Source organism: Mus musculus, chromosome 8 (genome assembly GCF_000001635.26).
Source record: "Mus musculus strain C57BL/6J chromosome 8, GRCm38.p6 C57BL/6J".
Lineage (NCBI taxonomy): Eukaryota > Metazoa > Chordata > Mammalia > Rodentia > Muridae > Mus > Mus musculus.
Window position 1 is genome coordinate 95079171 of NC_000074.6, and position 21353 is coordinate 95100523.

Genomic DNA, 21353 nt, shown 5'->3' on the forward strand with positions numbered 1-21353 from the left:
AAGCCAGGGGTGCATGCTCATGTGGTAGCCCATGCCTTTAATGCCAGCTCTTCATCTCTGTCAGTCCAAGGCCAGCCTGATCTACAAAGTGAGACCCTGATACAGAGGGAGGAGAGAAGAGAGAGAGGAAGGGTAGTGGGAGATCCAAGAGACAGAAATAGGATGATCTTAGAAGAGTCAAGTATGCCAAGAGTGCAGAATCTTGTCTGGTTCCTATAAAGATACTGTGCCCCGCCCCCCACATGTGTGGTGTGTGTGTACACATGTCCCATTGTATCACTATGCATTGTCCTCTGACATTCTTCACCTTATTCCCTCGAGTCAGGGTCTCTCACTGAACCCGTAGTTAGGATGACAACCAACAATCTTAGTAATCCTCTTGTTTCTGCTCCCTATAACACTGCTCCTTATAAGCACACATGCACCATGCCCAGATTTTTACATGGGTCGTGAGGATTTGAACTCAGGTCTTCATTCTTGCACTGCAATCACTCTTAGCCACTGAGCCTTGCCATTTCTCTTGGTCCTAGGTAGTTTGTATTTCCAGTGCTGGGGATTGAACCTAGTGCCTCCTACATACCAGTCAAGACTCTCTTATCACTGAGCTACATCCCCAGTCTTGTTCCTGCTTATAAGTTATGTGTATTGGGGATGGTGACAGTCATTTTAATATAGTCTGCATGTTAGAGAATGAAGTTATTTCAGGGGTGGTGACATTGGTTATGTGACTAAGGGCCCTTAACGATCTTCAGGCTCAGTGTTGCCATGACTGAAATGTCTTAGGATCTGTAATGTACATATAATTGTATAAACAAAGCAGATAAGGCAAAATGTGTCAAAATGAAGAATTTGACTTTTTTTTTTAAATAAAAAGTTGCGGGAACAGCAAAGTACAAAGTTTTGATCAAATGTTATTCTCCAAATCCAGGTCTCTTAATAATTACCCATTTCTACGCAGGGCCGACTTCCCATTAGGCTGGTGGGTGACTTTTGTTCCCGTAAAGGTTTTGCATTTAATAGGGACTTTGTGTGCCTTGCCTTTAAGAACAAAAGTTTAAGTCCTGGGTCCGATCTTCCAAATGTCTGGTCTTTTTCACCACAGCATCTGTTTCCTCGTCTAGAAATGGGAAATTCCTCCCGTTCCGGACTGTGTAGAGGAGAACGCCAGATGCAGCAGCCCCGACCAGAGGGGAGTGAGTGTAGGATAGACCAGAGTTGGAGGTTATTTCTGCAAAGGGCTGGGACCGAGTTTCTCAGTAAGGGGGGGACCCGAACTCATGGTGGGTTATGTAGCCTGTCCCCATCCCAACCTGTCTGTCCTGTCACAGATATTAGCCTTTCTCCGGTTCCGTAGTTTTACTTCCGCACGCAGGCGAGCAGACACAAGCCTAACTCATCCCACTGTGCTACTGTGATCTTAGGGACGAACTCCTGGGCTCGACATCGACCCCACTGTAACTAAGCTCTGTTTCCCTCGAGGTCAGCGAACTCCAGGAGACGTGTGGATCCAAGTAAGAGCCAAGTCCTCCCACTACGCGGGCGACACTCACAGTCTGAGGGCGGGGTCCTGGCAGCCCTGTTTCAATATGGAAGATCTGCAACTTCATACCACTCTAGAAGTCCCCTTTCCATTGGCTATCTCAGAGCTGGTTCTCCAATAACACTAACGTTTATTGGTCAATCCAGAGCTGTTGCTGAAGTGATTGGCGCAGCCGCCATCGGGTGCAGCTCGCGGATTTTTTAAACACAACCGGGTTCCAGGAAATGCAGGAAAAGGGCGGAAAAAACCAAGCCTGACTGGGGGCGGGACTAAGAACGCAGAAGCCTGTATTGGTTCTTCTGGGACCTAAGGGCGGTCCGTAAGCGCTTCTTTCTCGTGATTAGTCTGAGTCGGGGAAAGGAGGCGGGTAGTTACGTAAATCGGCGGAAGCGCTTGCTTCCATTGGTCAATTCTAGAGGAAGGCGGGGCGTCCGTGGCGACTGATTGGTGTAAGAAGTGAAGTGGGAGGGACTCTAGGCCGGAGGTTTTGTTGTGAGGGTCGGTTGTCAAGCAGCGACCAATCAGGGCAAAGGATGGAGGCAAGTGGGGGTCGCGCCTGGAGGGAAGCCTTGGCCTCCAGAGCTACAGCTGCAGGTAGAGTGGCTCTCGGGGTCTTGGAGGCAAAGGGAAAATGGCTCTAGTCTTCGCCGAGCCTGGAGGGGACAGTCCGGTCGCCGGCAGGAGGCTCTCGGCCAGGACAGGCTGGAGCCAGTGCCCCTCAAGGCAGACGGGAGGAGGGTCAAGCGAAGCTGAGGGACCGGTGGCAGGTTTGGGATGAACGAGCAGGACGGGTGTGTGGAGGCCGGAGAGGGAAAGCTGGTGGGCCGGAAGCAGAGCTGAGGGTGTGCGGAGGATCGTATTGAGTCGGGGCTCCAGAAACAGGAGAGCGAATGAATGGGGGATTCTGATAGCAGCGGGGCAAGAGAAGTAAAGAGGGTCTGGCGAAGCATGGCCAACTAAGGAAGCTCAAGATGTGCCAGAACGGGAGCATAGGCAACAGGAGAAAGAGAATCCAGCGAGAGAGCTCCTGGGCAAGAGGCGAAGGGCCGTGGCGGCGGTGGAAGGCTCCATCCACGCTGTGGCCTTTTAGAATTGAGGAGTCATTCCGACTCACACCTAGACTGGAGACTCAATTCCTAGCTATGCCCTTGAGAGTTGCAGGGAGTGGGCGTGGTTCCCTTACCAGGGAGTTGGTGATGGAGGAAGCAAGAAGATTGGACCCTCAGAATCCTCTCAACATCACCCCCTCCCAAGGCCTTTACTGTTCTCTCTCTCTCTCTCTCTCTCTCTCTCTCTCTCTCTCTCTCTCTCTGAACGTCTGCCTATCTCTCAGTCTCTCTGTTCGTCTCCGTGTATCTCTCTGTCTCTCTGCCTTTTGGATGCCTCTCATGGGCACCAAAACATAACCTCAGACTCCAGTGCCCCATCCAATACATGGGGTGCAAATCCAAGTGGACTGCAGTTATGTGATCCTCTCTGCCCCATAGCAGGTGCTGGGTTGGCAAGTTAGGACACCCAGCATCCAGGAGCATTACTGTAGGCCCCTGAGAAGTCAGTCTCTCCATCCCCTCTCCACCTACCTATGTCAGTCTGTCCTTCCTTCCTTCCTTCCTTCTTTTCTTTGAGATAGGAACTGACAGAGATCTGCCTACTTCTAGCTGGCCTCCTGAGTGCTGGGGTTAAAGGCGTGAGCCACCAGGCCCAGCTACCTAGGGAAGGTCTTTTATCTTTGGGCTCTTAAGTCACAGGTTTTCAGACCCAGTGTGCACTGCAGCTCCAGGCCCTGGAGGCTCTGGCTAGTCTGTATCAAGTGGCCTTGATGACCCAGGGACTTGTAACTCGTCTCAAGCAGTTCCTAACCCACCATCGCCTCTGCTTGCATTCTAGCCCAGTGTTGAGCTGAGATGGTCCAAGCCTGACATTCCATGATCTGGGATCCCGACCTATGTGTCCAGGCTGCTGCTTGATAGCGGATGATCTAAACCACCAGGCAGTCCTGGGCCAGGAGAGGCGGACTCTCTGCCTGGATGTGTGGGAACTCCCTGCCAACTTGATTGTCGGATCTGGGGGGGATCCACCCCCACCCCACAGAGAAAGCACAATCTGTTTTGTGGGTGGGGTCTCAGGCGCCACCCCCTGAAGCATGGCCACCCCTGTGGTCACCAAGACAGCCTGGAAGTTGCGTGAGTACTTTTCATTTATCACCCTGTTGTTTTGTAAGCTGAGTAGTCTTAGCCTTCAGCTCTGTCTCCTCTCCCTGGCACAAGAGAGACTCACAGTCCTTGTTTTCAGGTAGACAAAGATGTCAATCACATTGGGCAGGTGATTAAGCAACCCTTCCATACAGCAAGATAAGCACAGCTGTGCTTGGTACTTGCTCTGAGATTCAGGTGAGATCTGTCTGGTCAAGCTGAAGAGCGGAGTGTTGCGAGGAAGGCTGAAAGGCGGTCCAAGAACCCCAGACATGTCCCAGGTCCCTTTTCCTCCATCAGATGCAAGGATCTTGGGATGTGGATGGAGGGGAGGTTGCCCAAAGATGCTGGCAGGGCTCTGAAGTGAAATCAAGCAAAAATAGTTCAGAATTCTTTAGCCTAAACTCTCTTAGATTCTTTTCCTTTGTTGAGATAGGGCATCCCTGTAGCCTTTGCTGGCTTGGGACATGTTCTTCTGCCTCCTGTGTGCTGGGATTAAAGGACTGTGCCACAATGCCTGGCTCTTTCATTTTGTTTTTTTGTTTATTTGTTTGTTTGTTTTTCTTTTTCTTTTCTTTTTTTTTCGAGACAGGGTTTCTCTGTGTAGCCCTGGCTGTCCTGGAACTCACTCTGTGGACCAGGCTGGCCTCGAACTCAGAAATCTGCCTGCCTCTGCCTCCCGAGTGCTGGGATTAAAGGTGTGCATCACCACTGCCTGGCACCTGGCTCTTTCACATTCCTAAACATTATTGACGACTCCAAAAGGCTTTCATTTATGAAAGTCACACTTACCCATATATTCTGTTAGAAAACAGTACTGAGACAGATGTGCACTCAAACCTGACAGGAGTGACGATGTCATCACACGTGTGTCTTCTCAACGGCTCCTCTGGAGCGAGTGAGAGCACCCAAGGCAATACCATCCTAGCATTTCAGACAGTAGCTCCGTTCTTTCGGATCCTCTAAAAGGCTCTGGAGGATCCCTAGATCAGGCCTGGAGGACCTTCATCTCACCTCTGTGGCTTTCTCTCCAGCCGTAGCTGGTTGTCGTAGGTTTGGTGTGCTGTCCCCGGGCTGTTTTCAGGAGCAGATGAGGAGACTTTGGGCAAAGCTGTTTTGGTGACTCAGTCTCCTCATTGAGAGATTGAGATCATTTTTAAGTTGTCCCCCAAAGCTGTAAGGTTCTGGGAGGACCCTGTTCATGGCAACTTTTGGCAGAGTAGCTTTATGTCAATTGGCATTATGCATCTTTAATGGCTTACCCTACCTGAAGGTAGAAGCTGATGCGAGGGAGCAAGTGAGGGCCAAAGTATCCAAGGTCACTGCATAGTGGGAGCTCAGCCCGGAGAGAGCCACAGCTGTCTGTTTCCAGTCCTGCTCTAATTCTGAGTGTGCGTGCTTGCATGTGCTTGCGTGTGTGTGTGTGTGTGTGTGTGTGTGTGTGTGTGTGGTCAGTTAATTACTGATGAGGGTAGAGGGTGCATGAGCAGCGAGTGCAAAGGCCCGAAACAGGAAGCTTTATATGTTGGAAAGACTTACAGGAAATCACAGAGCTTTCACACATCAGCAGGTGAGAAAGGGTTACCATGGAAACCTAGTGAGTTGTGCAGGGGCACATGTCCACAAGACCCTTGTTACTAAAGATCTAAGCATCAAAGTGTTTGAGCAGCAGGCAGTAGTATGATCAGGTATGTTGAGGATCTGAGAGTTTCTGGTGCACAAAGGTTTTGGGGTATATAGCCTGAGGCCACACAGGCTGGGGCTTCTCGGGGCTTCAGGGTGTGATGAGGCTCAGAAGACTCTTTAACCAGTGTAGGGTTGCTGCACCGCTGTCCCCTGTATCTTCCTCCTAGGATGTAAGTCCTTAGCACTTGTGGGCAGACAGAGAGTGATCCTCAGTTTCGGCTGAGGTATGCCAGTTCGGCTGAACTGCTGGTGTCTGGGGAGGTGCTGTTAGCTTTTGCTGGAGGAAGAGCCGCAGCCGTCATCTGGTCTGTAGGAGACATTGAGGAATTTGATTTGTTTGCATAAAAATCCAGCACCCACACGTGGGCCATTGCTGCTCGGTGTTCTCCCATTCAACCCCCCACTCCCTGCCTGTGACTCTGCCTGTTCCAGGCCTTGCCCTGGATCCATCTGATGCCCCTGGAGCCTAAGGGCAGGAAGCTCTCCTTCCACAGCCTCCTGTGCCGGCCTAGAGCAGATGTCTAGAAGCCTCTTCTGTTAGACCGCCACAGCTGTCTCTAGAGGTGGCCCTGAGGCCTGTTGAGATGGGGACTCAACCAGATCTCTCACTCTCTGCCTGGGGAGAGCCACGGCAGATGCCCGGGGACTCTCAGACAAATTCAGGGTGTGGCTGCAGAGACAGGGGCTGAGCTACTCAGGAGCAGCTGCATTCCCCTCCTGCTGGGCTGGCCACATATAGAAGGGTCTGTGGTCCAAGCTTGTGGGCAGCTGTCCCCAAGTGTGCAGAGGACAAGACTCTAGTTGAGCTGAGAATTAGAGCAAGACCCTCCTCCATTGGGTTCAGGTGGCAGGCCCTCCAGTACCTAGATTGAAAGCGTCTGGGCTTACAATGGGGCTCTCACCCTGGTTGGGCCAGTTGATGCTCGTGCCAGCAGTGCCCTGCCAGGCCCTGCAGGGAGGTGTCATTTCAGAAATGAACTGTCCGGCTTTCCTGGCCCTGTTTTCCAGGCTCCTTATGGTCTGCAGTTCATACAAGAGCTACTCCAGGCTGGGTAGCACAGGACCTGGGAGGAGGGGAGGACCCCTTACTAAAAGCCATGGCATTCCTTCTCCGTGCCACCCAAGCCAGTTTCCAGCTCCTTTAGGGAACCTGCATGTTGGGGCTTCCCCTTCCCCTCTCCTTTCTACTTGTTCCCAGAGGAGGTTGGAGACCAGGGACTGGCTTGGAGGCCTAGTCTGCCTGTTGATTCTCGGCTGAGTTTGTTCTTTCTGGAGCACTGATAAGGTCCGAAGTTCCCACCTTTGCTCCCCACTTTGGGCCTCTCACTGTGGTCAGGCCTGGGGCCCTGGTGGACTGTCCACAGGCCTTATCTCCTATCTACAGGGCCAGCCTTTTCCCACCCAGCTCCTGCTGTGTCTGCTGTCTCCTGCCATTATCTCTTTGGAACCTACTCCCTGCCTACCTGGGACCCTGATGACCACTCTGTCCCCATGGCTGGTCTTCTGTCTGCATCTCAGCCCATTCCGAATGACCTGGCCCTGGGGTCATCCTGTTCTCCACACAAGGACTCTCTCTCACTCATGAATGTCCAAGCCCATGCAGCTGTCAGATTAGCACCATTTCAGGAATCTGAATTGGGACCTAGGGACAGCCATCAAGACAGAACTTGAATTCTTCTCAGTGTTTGTCCCAGATGGGCTTTGTCTCTATGGATGGCACCTGAGCACTTGAAAAGTGTGGTGTATCGGTCCATTTTTTAAAAATTATTTTTAATGTTTTTTTTTTTGTATCAGAAAAAGTATTATGAGTATATCTGGATATTAGTGCTTAAAATAAGATAGATAAAAATGGGAAACCAGTTATTTATTTATTTATTTATTTAGAGACAGGGTTTCTCTGTGTAGCCCTGGCTGTCCTGGAACTCACTCTATAGACCAGGCTGGCCTCGAACTCAGAAATCTGCCTGCCTCTGCCTCCCAATTCCTGGGATTAAAGGCATGCGCCACCACTGCCCGGTTTGGAAGCCAGTTTTTAAAAGTGAAGTTAGTCTTCGCACAGTATCTGTGGTAATCGGTTCTAGGCCAAGTCTGTAGATGCTCACTGCTTTATGCAGTGATGTGGTCTGTGTGTGCAGAAACGTGCAGCTCCTCTGGGTACCTTGACTCACCTCTGTTACTTGCGATACTTAATATAGTGCAAGGTGGTTTGAGTATTTCTTGCATTGTATCTTTCATGGACTAGCAAAGAGGAGAAGTCTCCGTGCACTGATACCTGCAGGTGCTTGTTTCCCAACAGGGTCTTGCATGTGGCTGAATCTGGCCTGGATCTCATGATCCTTGTGCCTTCGCCGCCCACGTGCTGAGTTTACAAATGTGTATAATGTGCTCAGTATAACGGACGTGCCTGTCCCAAGCATTCCCAGCAGCAGCTGGCTGAGTGTGTGTGTATGGAGGATGTGCTATGCAGTCTGTGTGGCTAGCTGTTGGGAAGAGAAATGAACTCAGGAGGAAGTGTCCTAGCAGGGCAGGCTAAGGTGGAGAGACAGTCACCTCAGCCTCCGGCCCGCACTTTGCCTTGCTGCTGGTCCTGAAACTAGTGGGGGTTACCTGGGTGTCCTGCTCAGAGCTGGTGGCTAAGCATCCTCCATGTGGCCTGTCAAAGTCCCCTGACCACTTTTCCTCCCTCCTGTCTTATACAGAAGAGATCGTCGCCCATGCCAGCAATGTGTCCTCCTTGGTGCTGGGCAAGGCCTCAGGGCGGCTGCTGGCCACTGGTGGGGATGACTGCCGAGTCAACCTGTGGTCCATAAACAAGCCTAACTGCATCATGGTAAGTGATGACGTGCCCCGCCCTTGGGGGGAGCGCCTCTGCACACCAGCAGTGCTACCCCAGTTGTTGATCACACACCATGTACAAGGCTATAGGCTGCTTTCCCAGGCAGGAGGGAAAACCAGTAATTTCAGGCCGTTCTGAATGACCAGGTTTTAGTCTGCACCTTTCTAGATACATGTACACACACATGTATCTCGGAATACTACCTTACTCTAGTGTGACCTGGTTCTTTAGAAGCACAGTGTCCTGAGGATTTTCCTACGTCTACAAATCTGGTTTACTGCATGCTTTTACGTGGCTTCTTTGGTATCCACCACCGGCATGAGCTGTAATTAGCTTAGCCACACCCTGTCATCAGTAGGGCTGCTGGCTCCAGCTTTTATTTTCTGCTAAACCACACTATGTTGATCATTCTCATTTGTCCAAACCTTTGAGCAGGCCTGGAGTATGCAGTTCTGAGAAGCTGTCCCAGCAGGCTCCGGGAGTCACTTCACATTTTCACCCGCAGCATGGGAGCATGGCTGTGTCCCGTGTCCTCTCCAGACATCTTAAGCAATTGTCATTCTTTTGACTTTTGACCAAGTAAACAAACAAACAATAAATGGGGGACGTTGATAGCTGTTAGTGAAAGCTTGGTTATTTCAGGGTTTTTTGTTGTGAGACGGAGTAAAAGTGAGACCACTCAGATCAGAGCCGGTACGTCCAGGTTCAGTAAGAGGAGAATCGCTTTGCTGTTTGTTGGTTTTCATTTTTATTGTTATCCTTTTTTATTTTTGTATTTATTTTATTTAATTGGTGTGTGGCTAAGGGTGGGTGTTTTGCCTGCATGTATGTCTATGTATAATGTGCATGCAGTGCCCGTAGAAGCTGGAAGGGGACCCTGGATCTCCTGGAACTGGAGTCACAGATGAGTGGTTGGTAGCTGCCATGTTGGTGGTAGGCATTGATTCCAGGGCCTCTGGATGAGCCGCTGGTGCCCTTAACCACTGAGCCATTTCCTGAGCCCCTGGTTTGGTTTTGTTTGTAGGACTCAAACGTTTTCCTTCCCCACAAAATGCCAAAGTAATATGCATAAATTGAAAAATAATCAGCACAGGCTGGAGAGGTAGCTCAATGGTGGAGCTTGCCTAAATAGGTTTTTAAAAAATAAAAAGTCACTAAGAGATAAGAAGATCAGTGCTGAAGTATTTCTCCCTTCAATGACTGCTGGGTCCTCTCTGGAGATAATCAGGCCCCCTTCTGTGTTCTGGAATTATTTAGTCCATGGACAAGAAAATACATCTGGTTTCCCTCCAGAGTCTCATTCTGTGTGCACTGCGGTAGCCCTGTGGAGCTCAGTCCTCCTCGTGTTTGAAGGGTTACTGTGGAGGACAGTTACATGGACTCCCAGTCTCTAGCCAGGAGTAACCTTGGGTTTGTGCTTGCAGAGAATAAGGTCCCTGAAGAATTGTGGCGTTGTTGTTTTTATGAGACAGGGTCTTAGTGTGTAGCCCAGGCTGGCCTTGAGCTTGGAGATTCTTCTGCCTGGGAGACCAGGGATGGTCCTTACCTCTGAGATCTCAGGTGTACATCAGCACACCCAGCCTTGGACTGTGGGTTTGAGGGGAACATGCATTCCTTATGGGGTTGTGTTTGCCCAGTTGTGATCCTGGAAGCCTGGGCCCATGTAGACCCCTACCATTGTAAACAAGCTGCTACAACTACAGGTTCAGGCACTGGTGCTGAGGAACGCCCCCGTTTCCCTCATGTCCCCGTTGGGAATATTGCCTTAGCTAACACTGGTGAAGGGGCTGACAATGAGCAGAGAGTGGCAGACACCTTGGACTTGGGGTCCGGTCTTCCCTTCCAAAAGCTGAGGCCGACAACACCTCCCACCTTACCTGGCCCAGCTCTCCTTGCTCTGTGCTCTAGACATGCAAGAACCCACCTCCAGACCTTCCCAGGCCTCTGGAGCATGAAGCAGGCACCCCCGGGAGTCAGGTACCCAGCAGTCAGGCAATGGAGATGCATCCCTAGCTTGCTATGGCCTCTACGGTCAGAGTAGACAGAGACGGGGAGAGCCTGGATGGGCTCATCCAGACTCCAGAGCAAAGGTTCAACATCTCACCTTGATTCCCTGTCCCTGTCTAGTGGTCCAGAGCCATTTCTATAGCTGACTCCCATGCCAGGAACACTCTAGAAGGGACATGATTGAAGGATGCCTGCCTGGGGTTTGGGTTGAGTTTGGCTTATTTTTTTCTTTTTTCTTTCTTTTTTTTTTTTTTTTTCCCAGAGTCTCAGTATGTAGTCCAGACTGGCCTGGAACTCATCCTCCTGCCTTTGTTTCCCAAATGCTAGGGTCACAGGTGTCTGAAGGGCCGCTTCATCCATTGTGCTGATGAGACACCATGCTCACCTGAGTTAGGATATAGGCGGGGCCCCAGAGAACAGCTCACCACATATTATTTCTTCCAGAGCCATTCTCAGGGACCCTAAATCCGGGGCAGTAGCTGGGGGTTACCCCTGCAGTTCATTGGAGCTGCCACCTTCTCTCTGCAGAGCCTGACAGGTCACACGTCCCCTGTGGAGAGTGTCCGTCTCAACACTCCTGAGGAGCTCATCGTAGCTGGTTCCCAGTCGGGCTCCATCCGCGTCTGGGACCTGGAAGCTGCTAAAAGTAGGCCTTCCTCCTTCCTATCCCTTTGTGTGTGGGTCCCACTTCAGGCTTGGGTCATTGGGCTGCCACCTCCAAGAGGTCTGGGTGCTTTGATCCCTGATCACTGAGCAGAGTGGGTGGTGCCTCCATATCACGTTATCAATGTAGCAGCAGTGGTCACTGCCATCTCCCAGTTGCTGGCATGAGGTGTCCAAGGGATGAAGAGTAAGGTGTGTGTACATGTACATCCCTGTATTGAGAACCCAGAAGGACATCAAATCCTAGGAGGTAGCCTGCAGGACATGTGAATAAGTAGACTGCTTTGTGGGAAGAGGCAGATACTGGGGAGCTCCCACAGGGGTGGGGGTGGGTGGCTGAGCTTCTGTTTGCTTCTCTTCCCCTTGTCTTCAGTTAATCTTTCACTTTGACAGGAATAACAGAGTTCTGAAAGTTTATTTTATCATGAACCTTGATGGCACAAGGCTCATGAAGGCTTCGACCCAGTCATCCCCGCCCCTGTTCTAAGAGCCTCCAGTCTCCCTTCCTTGCTGTTGTGCCCACACCACCACCATCGCTTTCCTAAAGACACAGCATTTCCCTTTAGAACAACAAAACAAAACCAGGTGGGCCCTTCACACGGTGCCTGCCTAGAGACCCAGCACTCAGGAAGCTGAGGCAGGAGAATTGCTGTGGAGTTAAAGCCCAGCTTAGCCTGTGGTGTAAGACCCCCCCCCCCCAACTTCAAAGAAACAAACAGGAAATCCTCAAACAAAAACTGTACCCTCCTGCAGTGAGAGTCATGGGGCATTGGGCTGCCACCTCCAGGAGGTGGACTTGGCTCTGAGCAGCCACACCAGGTCTGAGCCCACTGGCATAGGCTCTACTGCATAACAGTAACCCCTGGCATGTGTGCCCGGCAGTGACCTTAACCAGGAATGGTGGTTTTGTGTTGTGGGCCCTGGAAAAGATGGCATCCTTTAGTCCTCTAGAGTGACTGCATGTTGATGATGTAGTAAGCACAAAGCCCAGGACGCCCTTATGACAAACAGCTGTGCGCTGTGTCTCAGCAGATGTTTTTTGCCCAGGCCACATCAGGCCTCAACATTTTGTGCTTATCACTGGACATGGCAGGCTCTGTCCCAGAAGGCAGGCAGTCCCCAGGGAATATCACCACCCCTCATGCTTTGCCAAAGAGCCAAGGGCCAAAGAGCCACAGCCCACCCCAGACTTCCTCGGCCACTGTGCTCCTGGGAGATGAGAGTGATGCCTTCATATCGCAAGGTGGAAATGGACCATACAGCCTGGTTAGCAGGCCCACCATTCTGATAGATGGGCAGACTGCGACTATTGAAGCACAGGGCTTAGTGGAAACCCTGAGCTGTAGGTGGCAGAACTCCTGTCCCCCACCCTCGCCCCGTGCTCTCCGCTGTCTATTACTACCTCAGTTGATGATTCTCAAGCTTGTCCTCAGAGGGAGAGCTAAGGTCTCAGGGCCACTGCCATTCCACTGGGCAGAAGAGATGAGAATCCAGAGAAGCTTCTGAGAGAGCCACAGTTAACCGTGGAGGACGTGGACAGAGGCTGAACAACCACTCCACTGGGAGACCTTGGAGGTCCTCACATGTGCAGACAGGTCCACGTCTCTTCCACTCTGCAGTCCCTAGAGCCTGTGACCAAGGCTAGGTATCCCCTGGAAAAGACAAGTAAGGGCAGAAGTCATGGCAGAAGAATGTGGTCCTGCCAGCTTTCCTTGGTGCGGCTGGAAGGGAAGGGCGCAGGCTTGCTGGATCCCACAGGAAGGCACCCACATCTCAGGAGGCTGGCCTCTGTCAGGTGGGCCCCACCACAGCCTCTAGTGTCTGAGTGTCCCTTGCTGTGGCAGCAAGGCAAGAGGGGCAGCATCCTGAACTTGTAGCAATACAAGACAGCTAAGGAGCAGGGAAAGCCAAGCACTCGGTGTGGGGTATAGCTGAGTTCGACATCCATGCCGCAGATGAGTCAGGTGCCTCGGCAGAATCCTCAGGCGTGAGAGGGGGTGTCATTCCAGCTGCAGTGCCCATCAGAAACCATGTGCGGAGCCAGAGGGACAGTGGACCTGGGCCCCAGCTGATGGCTGGCTAGGACGGCTGTTGCCTATGTGCTGTTACTGCCAGGGCAGCTCTGGCTCCTGTTGACTCCAGAGGCCGCCCTTGTTCTAATTGTGGCCATCCTCAGGCAGGGTGCCTTCCTCTGAGCCATCCTCCAACCACCTCCTAGCATTGTCAGAGGGACTCAGAGCTAACATGGAGTCGGCCAAAGCTGAACACCAGAAATGCTCAGTGGATGTGCAGTGATGGGAGGCACCCGATGGCCACAGCTCTGAGTGGTGCGTCCTCTCAGGACAGAAAAGGGAGGACACTTGTGCTCCGAGGTTGGGGAAGAAGAATGAAGGTCGAGAGGACAGACTGGAGGACGTGAAGGCGGCCTAGGGAGCAAACCAGAATGGGACCTGTACCGTCCCACTCTGAGTATTTGGTGTTTATTCTCTCAGTGTTTAGTTTAGTTTCGTTGTAAACCAATCTGAAGGTCAGAGAGCATACGCGGTGGCCTAGAGTCACACAGCAGTTAAGAAGCAGAGCTGGGACAGATCTAGCTTTGTTAGGCTGCCAAGCTCATTCTCGTGTAGATGGGCGCATTCTACAGTAGCTACTCAGTTCTCTGTTCTTGGATCTCTGCATACCTGTCCCTAATGTGGGAGCTCACTCCCTGTTTAACCTTGGCATAACCTAGGGATTGCTAGACTCTGTAGCCTTTGACCTACCACTGGCTGGTAGGCTTTGAAGTGTAACGTTTTTAAAAAGCAAGACAAGAGATAGACTTGAACGCTGCCAGGAATACTCTTGAGACACAAGTTTGCCACCCCGGCCTGCCAGACCTTAACGCGGCAGCAGGACAGCAGTGAATGACTAGTGTGCGACTGTCCTCTGCTCTCACCTGCCTTAGGGCCATCTTCAAGGTCACTTGCATAGGTACATCCCACTGGGCATTGTGAGTCCCCCTGCATCCTCCTCTTGCCCATGACTGCCATCCAGCTGATGCTGTCCCTTATGTTCCTGGATTCTTTAGCCAAGCAGCTTCCCTGATTGCAGCCCCTCTCTGCTCTCTCCTCGGTGCTGTCCTGGGGGTTAGTCACCCTGTAGAGTAGCCCCATGGCATGTGGCCTGGCAAGCATTGTGATTGATGCTGCCCGGGGGCCATGGTACACACAGGCTACGGGGAATGCCTTGTGTTTTTCTTGGGGCATGAGTAGTGATGAAAATGGCTGTAAGACTGTCAGGGTGACAGGGCTCTGGTTGGTCTCCTGTTTTCACATCGGCATCTCAGTTTCTGTGCCAAAGGGTCCACACAGACGGGTTTAGCTGCCTTCTGCTGGCCAGCTAACACTTAACCTGGCACTTCTGCTTTATCTTGCTTCATTAGTTCTTCGAACACTCATGGGCCACAAAGCCAACATCTGCAGCCTGGATTTCCACCCCTATGGTGAATTTGTGGCCTCAGGCTCCCAGGACACAAACATTAAGGTGAGGTGCCACTCAGCCACCCATCTCCCAAAATCAAGTGTAAGGGAATCTTCCCCTCGTGGCAACATCCTTACCATCCTCGGGACAGAGGACATGTGGACGCTGGCCAGACACTTCAACTTGGAATTCCCAACTTGGGCAAACCTCCAACCTTTCTCTTTGGGGCACATGACCTAGAGGTATCCAGAGTCCTCTCTGCTGAGAGCTGTACTATACCCTCTGACCTAGCCTCCAGAGACATAACAACTTCCAGTGGTTCACCCTTCCTACCCCCACCTCTGCTTCTCTCCTCTATAGCTCTGGGACATCAGGAGGAAAGGCTGTGTCTTCCGATATAGGGTAAGCATGGTCTGTGCTGGTTACCAAGCTGGTTACCACACAGAGCTTGGGTCCACACTACAGTGGGGCTGGGGGCTGCAGTCTATTGCAGGTGACTCAGAACAGACCTTGAGTAGGATGAAGGGCCTTGGGTGGTCTAGCTGGACCGCCACCCCCCCAGGCTTCCCACCAACCCCTCGAGTCACATATATTAAACTGTCCCATGCTCTGGTGTCCCCGGGTGCCGGGCTTCCTGCTCTTGTGTATGTGCAGTACTGTGGCTAACAGAATCCTTAAGGGCTTTTGGAAGAGGCCATAAAACACCTTTAACATGTAACAAACTGCATACTTGTAATTTCCTGGAGTCTTGGGAGACCACATAGAAAGTGCATACAAAGAAGTGTTCCTATGTCTCCCAGTAGTGACTACCCTCTCCGTGGCTGGACCCTAGGAAGGCCTTGTATTTTGGGGCAGGAAGTAGGGATGGGGAGGTGCTATGGGATCCAGGCCCCTCTATCGAGCTTGGCTCTTTTCCTTCTCCTCAGGGGCACAGCCAGGCTGTGCGGTGTCTCCGGTTCAGCCCTGATGGGAAGTGGCTGGCGTCGGCAGCAGATGACCACACAGTGAAGGTAACTCCTGACGTGGGCTTGCAGGCTGTGCCCAGGGGTATCCTGAGCATACACAGACGGTGTCCCTGCTGACTGTGTTTATGTGACCCTAAACTTGAGAGTAGAGAGAGGCAGCTCGGGCCCTGCCTGGCTCTTACTCTTTCCACCCTTGCCTAGCTTTGGGATCTGACGGCTGGCAAGATGATGTCCGAGTTCCCGGGTCATACAGGGCCTGTCAATGTGGTGGAGTTTCACCCCAATGAATATCTCCTAGCTTCTGGCAGCTCCGACAGGTGAGGAGGTATCCTTTCATATGTCTGAAAGCCTATGTAGACTGAATTTAAACCAGGATTGGTTCCCGGTCCCATCCCTCCCTGGCTAGTGTCCTGCTCTGTACTGACCTGTTAGGATCCACACTCCCTGGTGGGGCACACTTCAGGGGAGACCCCTGGCAATTGAGGCTAGCTCTGGGGCAGGGCTGTTGGGCACAGCCTAGGTCATCTTCACCCTCTCCTCTGCATGCCAAGGGCCATCCCTGCCCCAGACATCACTCCTAGTGCCCCTACAGGGAGGGCCCTGGAGAGGCCCTGGCTAGCATGAGGGACTGGCTTCCTGTGGCCATCTTTGCAGGACAATCCGCTTCTGGGACCTGGAGAAGTTCCAGGTGGTGAGCTGCATTGAAGGGGAGCCCGGGCCCGTCAGGTACGGGTGCTCTTCCCTGCCTCTGCTCCTACTTCTGTCCTGGGCTCACCTGCTTTCTTGGTGTCGGGTACCAGCTAGGACTGACAGCCAACTCTCCCCTGGCCTAGGAGTGTCCTCTTCAACCCCGACGGCTGCTGCTTGTACAGCGGCTGCCAGGACTCGCTGCGTGTCTACGGCTGGGAACCTGAGCGCTGCTTTGATGTGGTCCTTGTCAACTGGGGCAAGGTGGCTGACCTGGCCATCTGCAATGACCAGCTGGTGAGGGTCAAGTCACCCACCCTCCACCCTCCCCCTCCCGCTCCTACCTAAGGAGCCCCTGGGGTCCAGTCCCACTCTACACCAACTCTGTCATGTCCCGCAGATAGGTGTGGCTTTCTCCCAGAGTAATGTCTCCTCTTATGTGGTGGACCTGACGAGAGTCACCAGGACGGGAACTGTGACCCAGGACCCTGTGCAGGCTAACCAGCCTCTGACACAACAGACCCCTAACCCTGGTGTCTCCCTCCGCCGCATCTATGAGCGGCCCAGCACGACATGCAGCAAGCCTCAGAGGTGGGTGCTGATGGCCCCGGCAGGGTGTATGTCCCAAGAAGGCACCTGGATACTCAGCCCTTGGCCTCTTTGCTTGTCTCTGCACCTGCTAGGGTAAAGCACAACTCAGAGAGCGAGCGGCGCAGCCCCAGCAGCGAAGATGACAGGGACGAGCGAGAGTCCCGGGCGGAGATCCAGAACGCGGAGGACTACAATGAGATTTTCCAGCCCAAGAACAGCATCAGTGAGACCACACCCCTCCCACCTCACAGCCTGGCACCTTGCTGTGCTGTACCCCCTAAACCTTACCCGCTGTCCACATTCTTGCACCAGGCTGAATTCTAAAACCAGAAACCTAGCTGGACACCTGTAGCAGAGGCGGCACCACTTGCTGGTGGCTCCTGCCAACCTTCTGCCCAGCTCTAAGCAGGCTATAGGTGTATATGGGCTCATGGAGCCAGGAGCATGTGCTGGGGACCACTCTCTAGCCATGTGTCTATCTTAAGACCTGAGCCACATACAGGGCCTCTTCCCAGAGAGCACATGGGAACCCAAGTGTCAGCCCCCTTTGCCTTGGCAGGTCGGACACCACCCCGGAGAAGTGAGCCCTTCCCAGCACCCCCAGAAGATGGTGAGTTGGGCAGTGCTGGCCTCTAAGGACCAAGCTTTGCCTCTCCTGGCCCAAACCCTGCCCTACCCAATTAGGTCTTGTCTCTATATTTACCTAAAAGTGCCTACCATGTATCTGACCCCAGGGACGGCCCTAGAGGCAGTGTAAGCAAGGCAGAGATAGGTGCTTCTTTGAAGCCCATGCCTGAATGCTTGGGAAAAAACATGCCCCTAGGGTGTATGCTACTGAGGACTGGGGTCTACCGCAGACGTGACGTGATGGGGACTCTGAGGTTTAAGGGCTGGTGAGCAGAGGGAGAGAAAAGCTGGGGTGGGGAGAAGTTAGACAGTCATCAGAACCCAGACCTGGAGCAAGAGCCAGGGAGCCAAGTTGGAGGCCAGACACAGTGACCCCTGGCCAGAAGTTTGGGACTGAAGAAATCCAGTCGGCTTTGGGATGCCAAAGAGTCTATCCTCCAAAGCATCTGTCTCCTGTCTGCCCTTGGGAACTCAGTCCCCCCTCTTTGTCTTTATGAGACTGACAATGTTTCCTGCTCACTGCCCACTCATCTGCCCGTTTTACATCCTGCACTCCTGATGGCAGGATTGTCTGGAAACTGTTGGGTCCCATCCACACACATCCAAGGACAGCTCCTGCCTCAGCTTGCCAGGACCCTCACCTGCTGATGGGCTCCCAGCCCCCTGGTCCCCTCTGTCCATCTGCTGGCACCTGCTTCCCTTTCATGTCATGCATTCCCATCCTGCCCTCTGACCTCTTTCCACCAGGTCCATGTAGGCTGGCATTGAGCCTTTCTTTTTACTCCTAGATGCAGCCACAGTGAAGGAGGTCTCAAAACCCAGCCCAGCCATGGATGTGCAGTTGCCGCAGTTGCCGGTGCCAAATGTACGTCTGAGCAGAGAGGGCACCCTGTGGGTCTGAGCCAGGGTTGGGACATTCCTGTCAGGAGCTGAGGGATGCTCAGCTGCTGTAGGCTCAGCCTCTGCTCCCTGCAGCTCGAGGTCCCAGCACGACCGTCAGTCATGACTTCCACTCCTGCACCCAAGGGTGAACCTGACATCATCCCTGCCACACGGAATGAGCCCATTGGCTTAAAGGCCTCGGACTTCTTGCCCGTGAGTGGGACCTGCCCAAGAGGTGGGGTTGAGGGCTGAAAGGAGAATGAATGTGCGATGTGCGCCTGTGCCAGCATCTGGGTACCATCCCCACAGGCCGTGAAGGTCCCCCAGCAGGCAGAGCTGGTGGACGAGGATGCCATGTCGCAGATACGCAAAGGCCACGACACCATGTTTGTGGTGCTCACCAGCCGCCACAAGAACCTGGACACTGTCCGAGCTGTATGGACTACAGGAGATATCAAGGTGAGGGGGACTCCGAAGCCACACGGTGGGGCCCTGGGGTAGGGCAACCTTGTGTTAGAGCAGCCAGCTTCCATCAGCTGAGCACTGACGTCAGGCTGCGCCTTGCCCTCCTGTTGGCACAGTTTGTTTCATGCCTCCAACCCTGCCCACTCCCATCCCATGCTGCCCTCTTAATGGACCTTGTCTGCAGACATCAGTGGACTCTGCAGTGGCCATCAATGACCTGTCTGTGGTAGTGGACCTCCTGAACATTGTCAATCAGAAAGCGTAAGTGGCCTCGAGGAGGAGGAGAATGGGGTGGTCGGGCCGGCTGCTGGCATCATACCCAGCTGTCTCTCTAGCTCCCTGTGGAAGCTGGACCTGTGCACCACAGTGCTGCCCCAGATCGAGAAACTGCTGCAGAGCAAGTATGAGAGGTAGGGAGTCCCTCCAAACCCTGCAGCTGTCAATGGAAATAGGTGTGTGTGTGTGTGCATATGCCCATCTGTGAAAGATCCCTCTCTTTTGTCCTCTCTGACCATCTGTGTATGACTCCATCCATCTTGTTCCTGAAGCTATGTCCAGACCGGGTGCACCTCCCTGAAGCTGATCCTGCAGCGGTTCCTACCCCTCATCACTGACATTTTGGCAGCCCCGCCCTCTGTGGGTGTGGACATCAGCCGAGAGGAGAGGTAAGGGGTAAGGTGTAGTTCTTAGCCTCATTTGTGCATGGCTGTGCCCAAACAGCTTACAGAGAACAGTGTCTGAGAGTGGCTCAGGATGCTGTATGTCAGAGCACGGGCTTTTTGTGTCCCTGCACACTGCCATGGCTTGGGGGATATTTTTGTGCTCTTAGGAGGGACTGGAGTGGTTAGGGGAGCATCCTGAGATGCTACCTCTTGACCTACAGGTTGCACAAGTGTCGACTCTGCTTCAAACAACTCAAGAGCATCAGTGGCCTCGTCAAGAGCAAGTCGGGTTTGAGTGGCCGCCATGGCAGTGCCTTCCGTGAGCTGCACCTACTCATGGCCAGTTTGGACTGAGGAGCACACGGTGGGAGCACCCGCAGCCCTCACACATACATACTTGCTGTATGCCTGTGGCCCACGAGCCTCAGCCTGGCCTCCATTCCTGCCCTGCTGGCCATCCTGGAGGCATGGTTGCCAGCCTGCTGACCACCTCCTCGGTTGTGGACTAAGCTCCTCTCCGGCAGCAGCTGCAGTCTTGCACAGCCCTTACTGCTCAGGGCAACTCCAGCCTCGGGGCTGCTGCTGTAAATTATCAGGCAGATTTATTAAATTTATAACTGTTCCTGACTTCCTTATGAGAGGAATATCCGCTGGCTCTCCCAGACACATTGTGGCCTGCCTAGAGGTCGCTGGAAGCAGAGACTGTCGTACTCCAGGCCCAGTGCAGCCTCCATCTGTGGCCAGCAGGGGCCAGCAGAGTGCCAGGCACGAAGCAAGGGGCTGCCTGGTCAGCTTGACTTGGGGAAATGGAACAGGTGAGGCCATAGATGTCACATCCCCCCCAATTGTCCTTGGGTAGATTGGCTAAGAGCCTGTCATAACTCTCCCTCTGACCTCTGGATGCCACCAGAGACTAGACCACGATGGTTGCATGACCTTGGAAGATTCTAGAGTGGTTTTCACAGGCCACAGGAAACTACTTTTATACTTGTGGCATCCCTGAGAGTCTGCGCTCCAGAACAGCCTGTTGATGCAGCCAGCAAGAAGGGAGGAGCCCTAGCAAGCCCTGTTCTCCAGGGCTGGGACCGGGGACCAGATACAAACGCATACATCAGGTCACTACTAGTTACAGTTCCAGACTGGGAGGAAAGGCTGGCACAGGATGAGCAGGTCTTTGAAGCCTAGTTTTCCTTCTGTAACATGAGGTGATACTGCAATGGGATGGAATGGTTATAGGGGCCCGCAAGGTGCTAGAAATGATATAAAAAGCATGGGGGACACAGTGTCTTCAGTGACAACTTGTGGAGTCTGCATGGTCAGCCAGCAACGGGAGCAACAGGGTACACAATGCCCACTCTCCATAGGGTCTCCCAGTACTGACGATTCAGATTGCACTTGTGTAAAAAGACATTCATTTTAATAAGTAAAAATGGCTAAGCTTCCAAAAGTTCTTAAATAGGATTTGGGGAGAGGAACATGTTGAGAATCAGTGGGCAGGGAGAGTGCCTGGTGTCAGGCAGATGAACAGAACCCAGCCCTTCCACACTGGCCTCTGCCAGCCATAAATATAGCCCAGACCTCTGACAGGGTGAGGACTTCTATATACACCTAGAACATTATATACATGCCCTGTGAGGGCTCCCCTCCTCAGGAGGGTAGATAGAGATGCTCTTGCTCTCCCTAACCCCCCAGCTGGTTCCTCAAGTCTTCTCAACTAGTAGAGAACAGTCCAGCCCAAGGGCCAGGTGGGGAGAGAGCCCACCCTCCCAGCAACGGCTAGACTCCCAAGCCTACCACCAGGCAGAGTGCCATCCCTGCCCTTCCAGAAGCCCCATGCTTGGGTGCCCAGAGCCACACAGAGACTCGCTTCCTTCTGAACATGTTTCTCATCTCTGAGGAGAGGCAGGGCGGGAGAGCCTCCATCTCCTGCATTCATGGTAGGTGGGTGTTACAGCAGGTCGCCAGGCCACAGGGCCTGGCAGCGTGGCACATCTTCACACAGGCACTGGCCTCAACTTCCCTGTAGAAAAAGTAGAAAAGGAGCGCTCAGCCTCTGGCCTCAGGAGGCTTGCCCTTAGCAGATGCAGGAGG

The 21353-nt window shown here is 53.0% G+C and overlaps 2 protein-coding genes across 24 annotated transcripts in view; one reads left to right on the forward strand and one right to left on the reverse strand.

Moving 5' to 3' along the window:
- Nucleotides 1–2004: 2004 nt before the first annotated feature.
- Nucleotides 2005–20704, forward strand: Katnb1 (katanin p80 (WD40-containing) subunit B 1). 7 transcript variants are annotated; one of them, XR_001778484.1, is made up of 20 exons: nucleotides 2005–2134; nucleotides 3428–3723; nucleotides 8118–8248; nucleotides 10790–10907; nucleotides 14346–14446; nucleotides 14744–14785; nucleotides 15310–15393; nucleotides 15550–15665; nucleotides 16003–16074; nucleotides 16182–16332; nucleotides 16436–16626; nucleotides 16719–16849; nucleotides 17186–17236; nucleotides 18042–18118; nucleotides 18229–18348; nucleotides 18445–18594; nucleotides 18717–18861; nucleotides 18936–19052; nucleotides 19149–19265; nucleotides 19484–19897. XR_001778484.1 is itself a non-coding variant. In XM_006531411.4 (20 exons), exons 2-20 carry the CDS (start codon nucleotides 3684–3686, stop codon nucleotides 19614–19616), a joined length of 1977 nt encoding a protein of 658 aa, XP_006531474.1. In that variant the 5' UTR covers nucleotides 2007–2307; nucleotides 3428–3683; the 3' UTR covers nucleotides 19617–19897. The 7 variants fall into 7 exon arrangements, 4 of the variants coding, with proteins under 4 accessions (XP_006531474.1, XP_006531475.1, NP_083081.2 ...); XR_387781.3 differs by having other exon boundaries at nucleotides 18936–19010; XR_001778483.1 differs by having other exon boundaries at nucleotides 2006–2134; nucleotides 18785–18861.
- The window catches only part of Kifc3 (kinesin family member C3), a 102999-nt gene continuing 102303 nt past the window's right edge, over nucleotides 20658–21353 (reverse strand). For all 17 annotated transcript variants that reach the window (NM_001372312.1, NM_001372313.1, XM_006530718.4 and 14 more), the window contains one exon: nucleotides 20658–21282. In NM_001372312.1, the coding sequence (NP_001359241.1) occupies nucleotides 21257–21282 (26 nt within the window). In that variant the 3' untranslated portion in view covers nucleotides 20658–21256. The remainder of the gene's footprint in view (nucleotides 21283–21353) is intronic.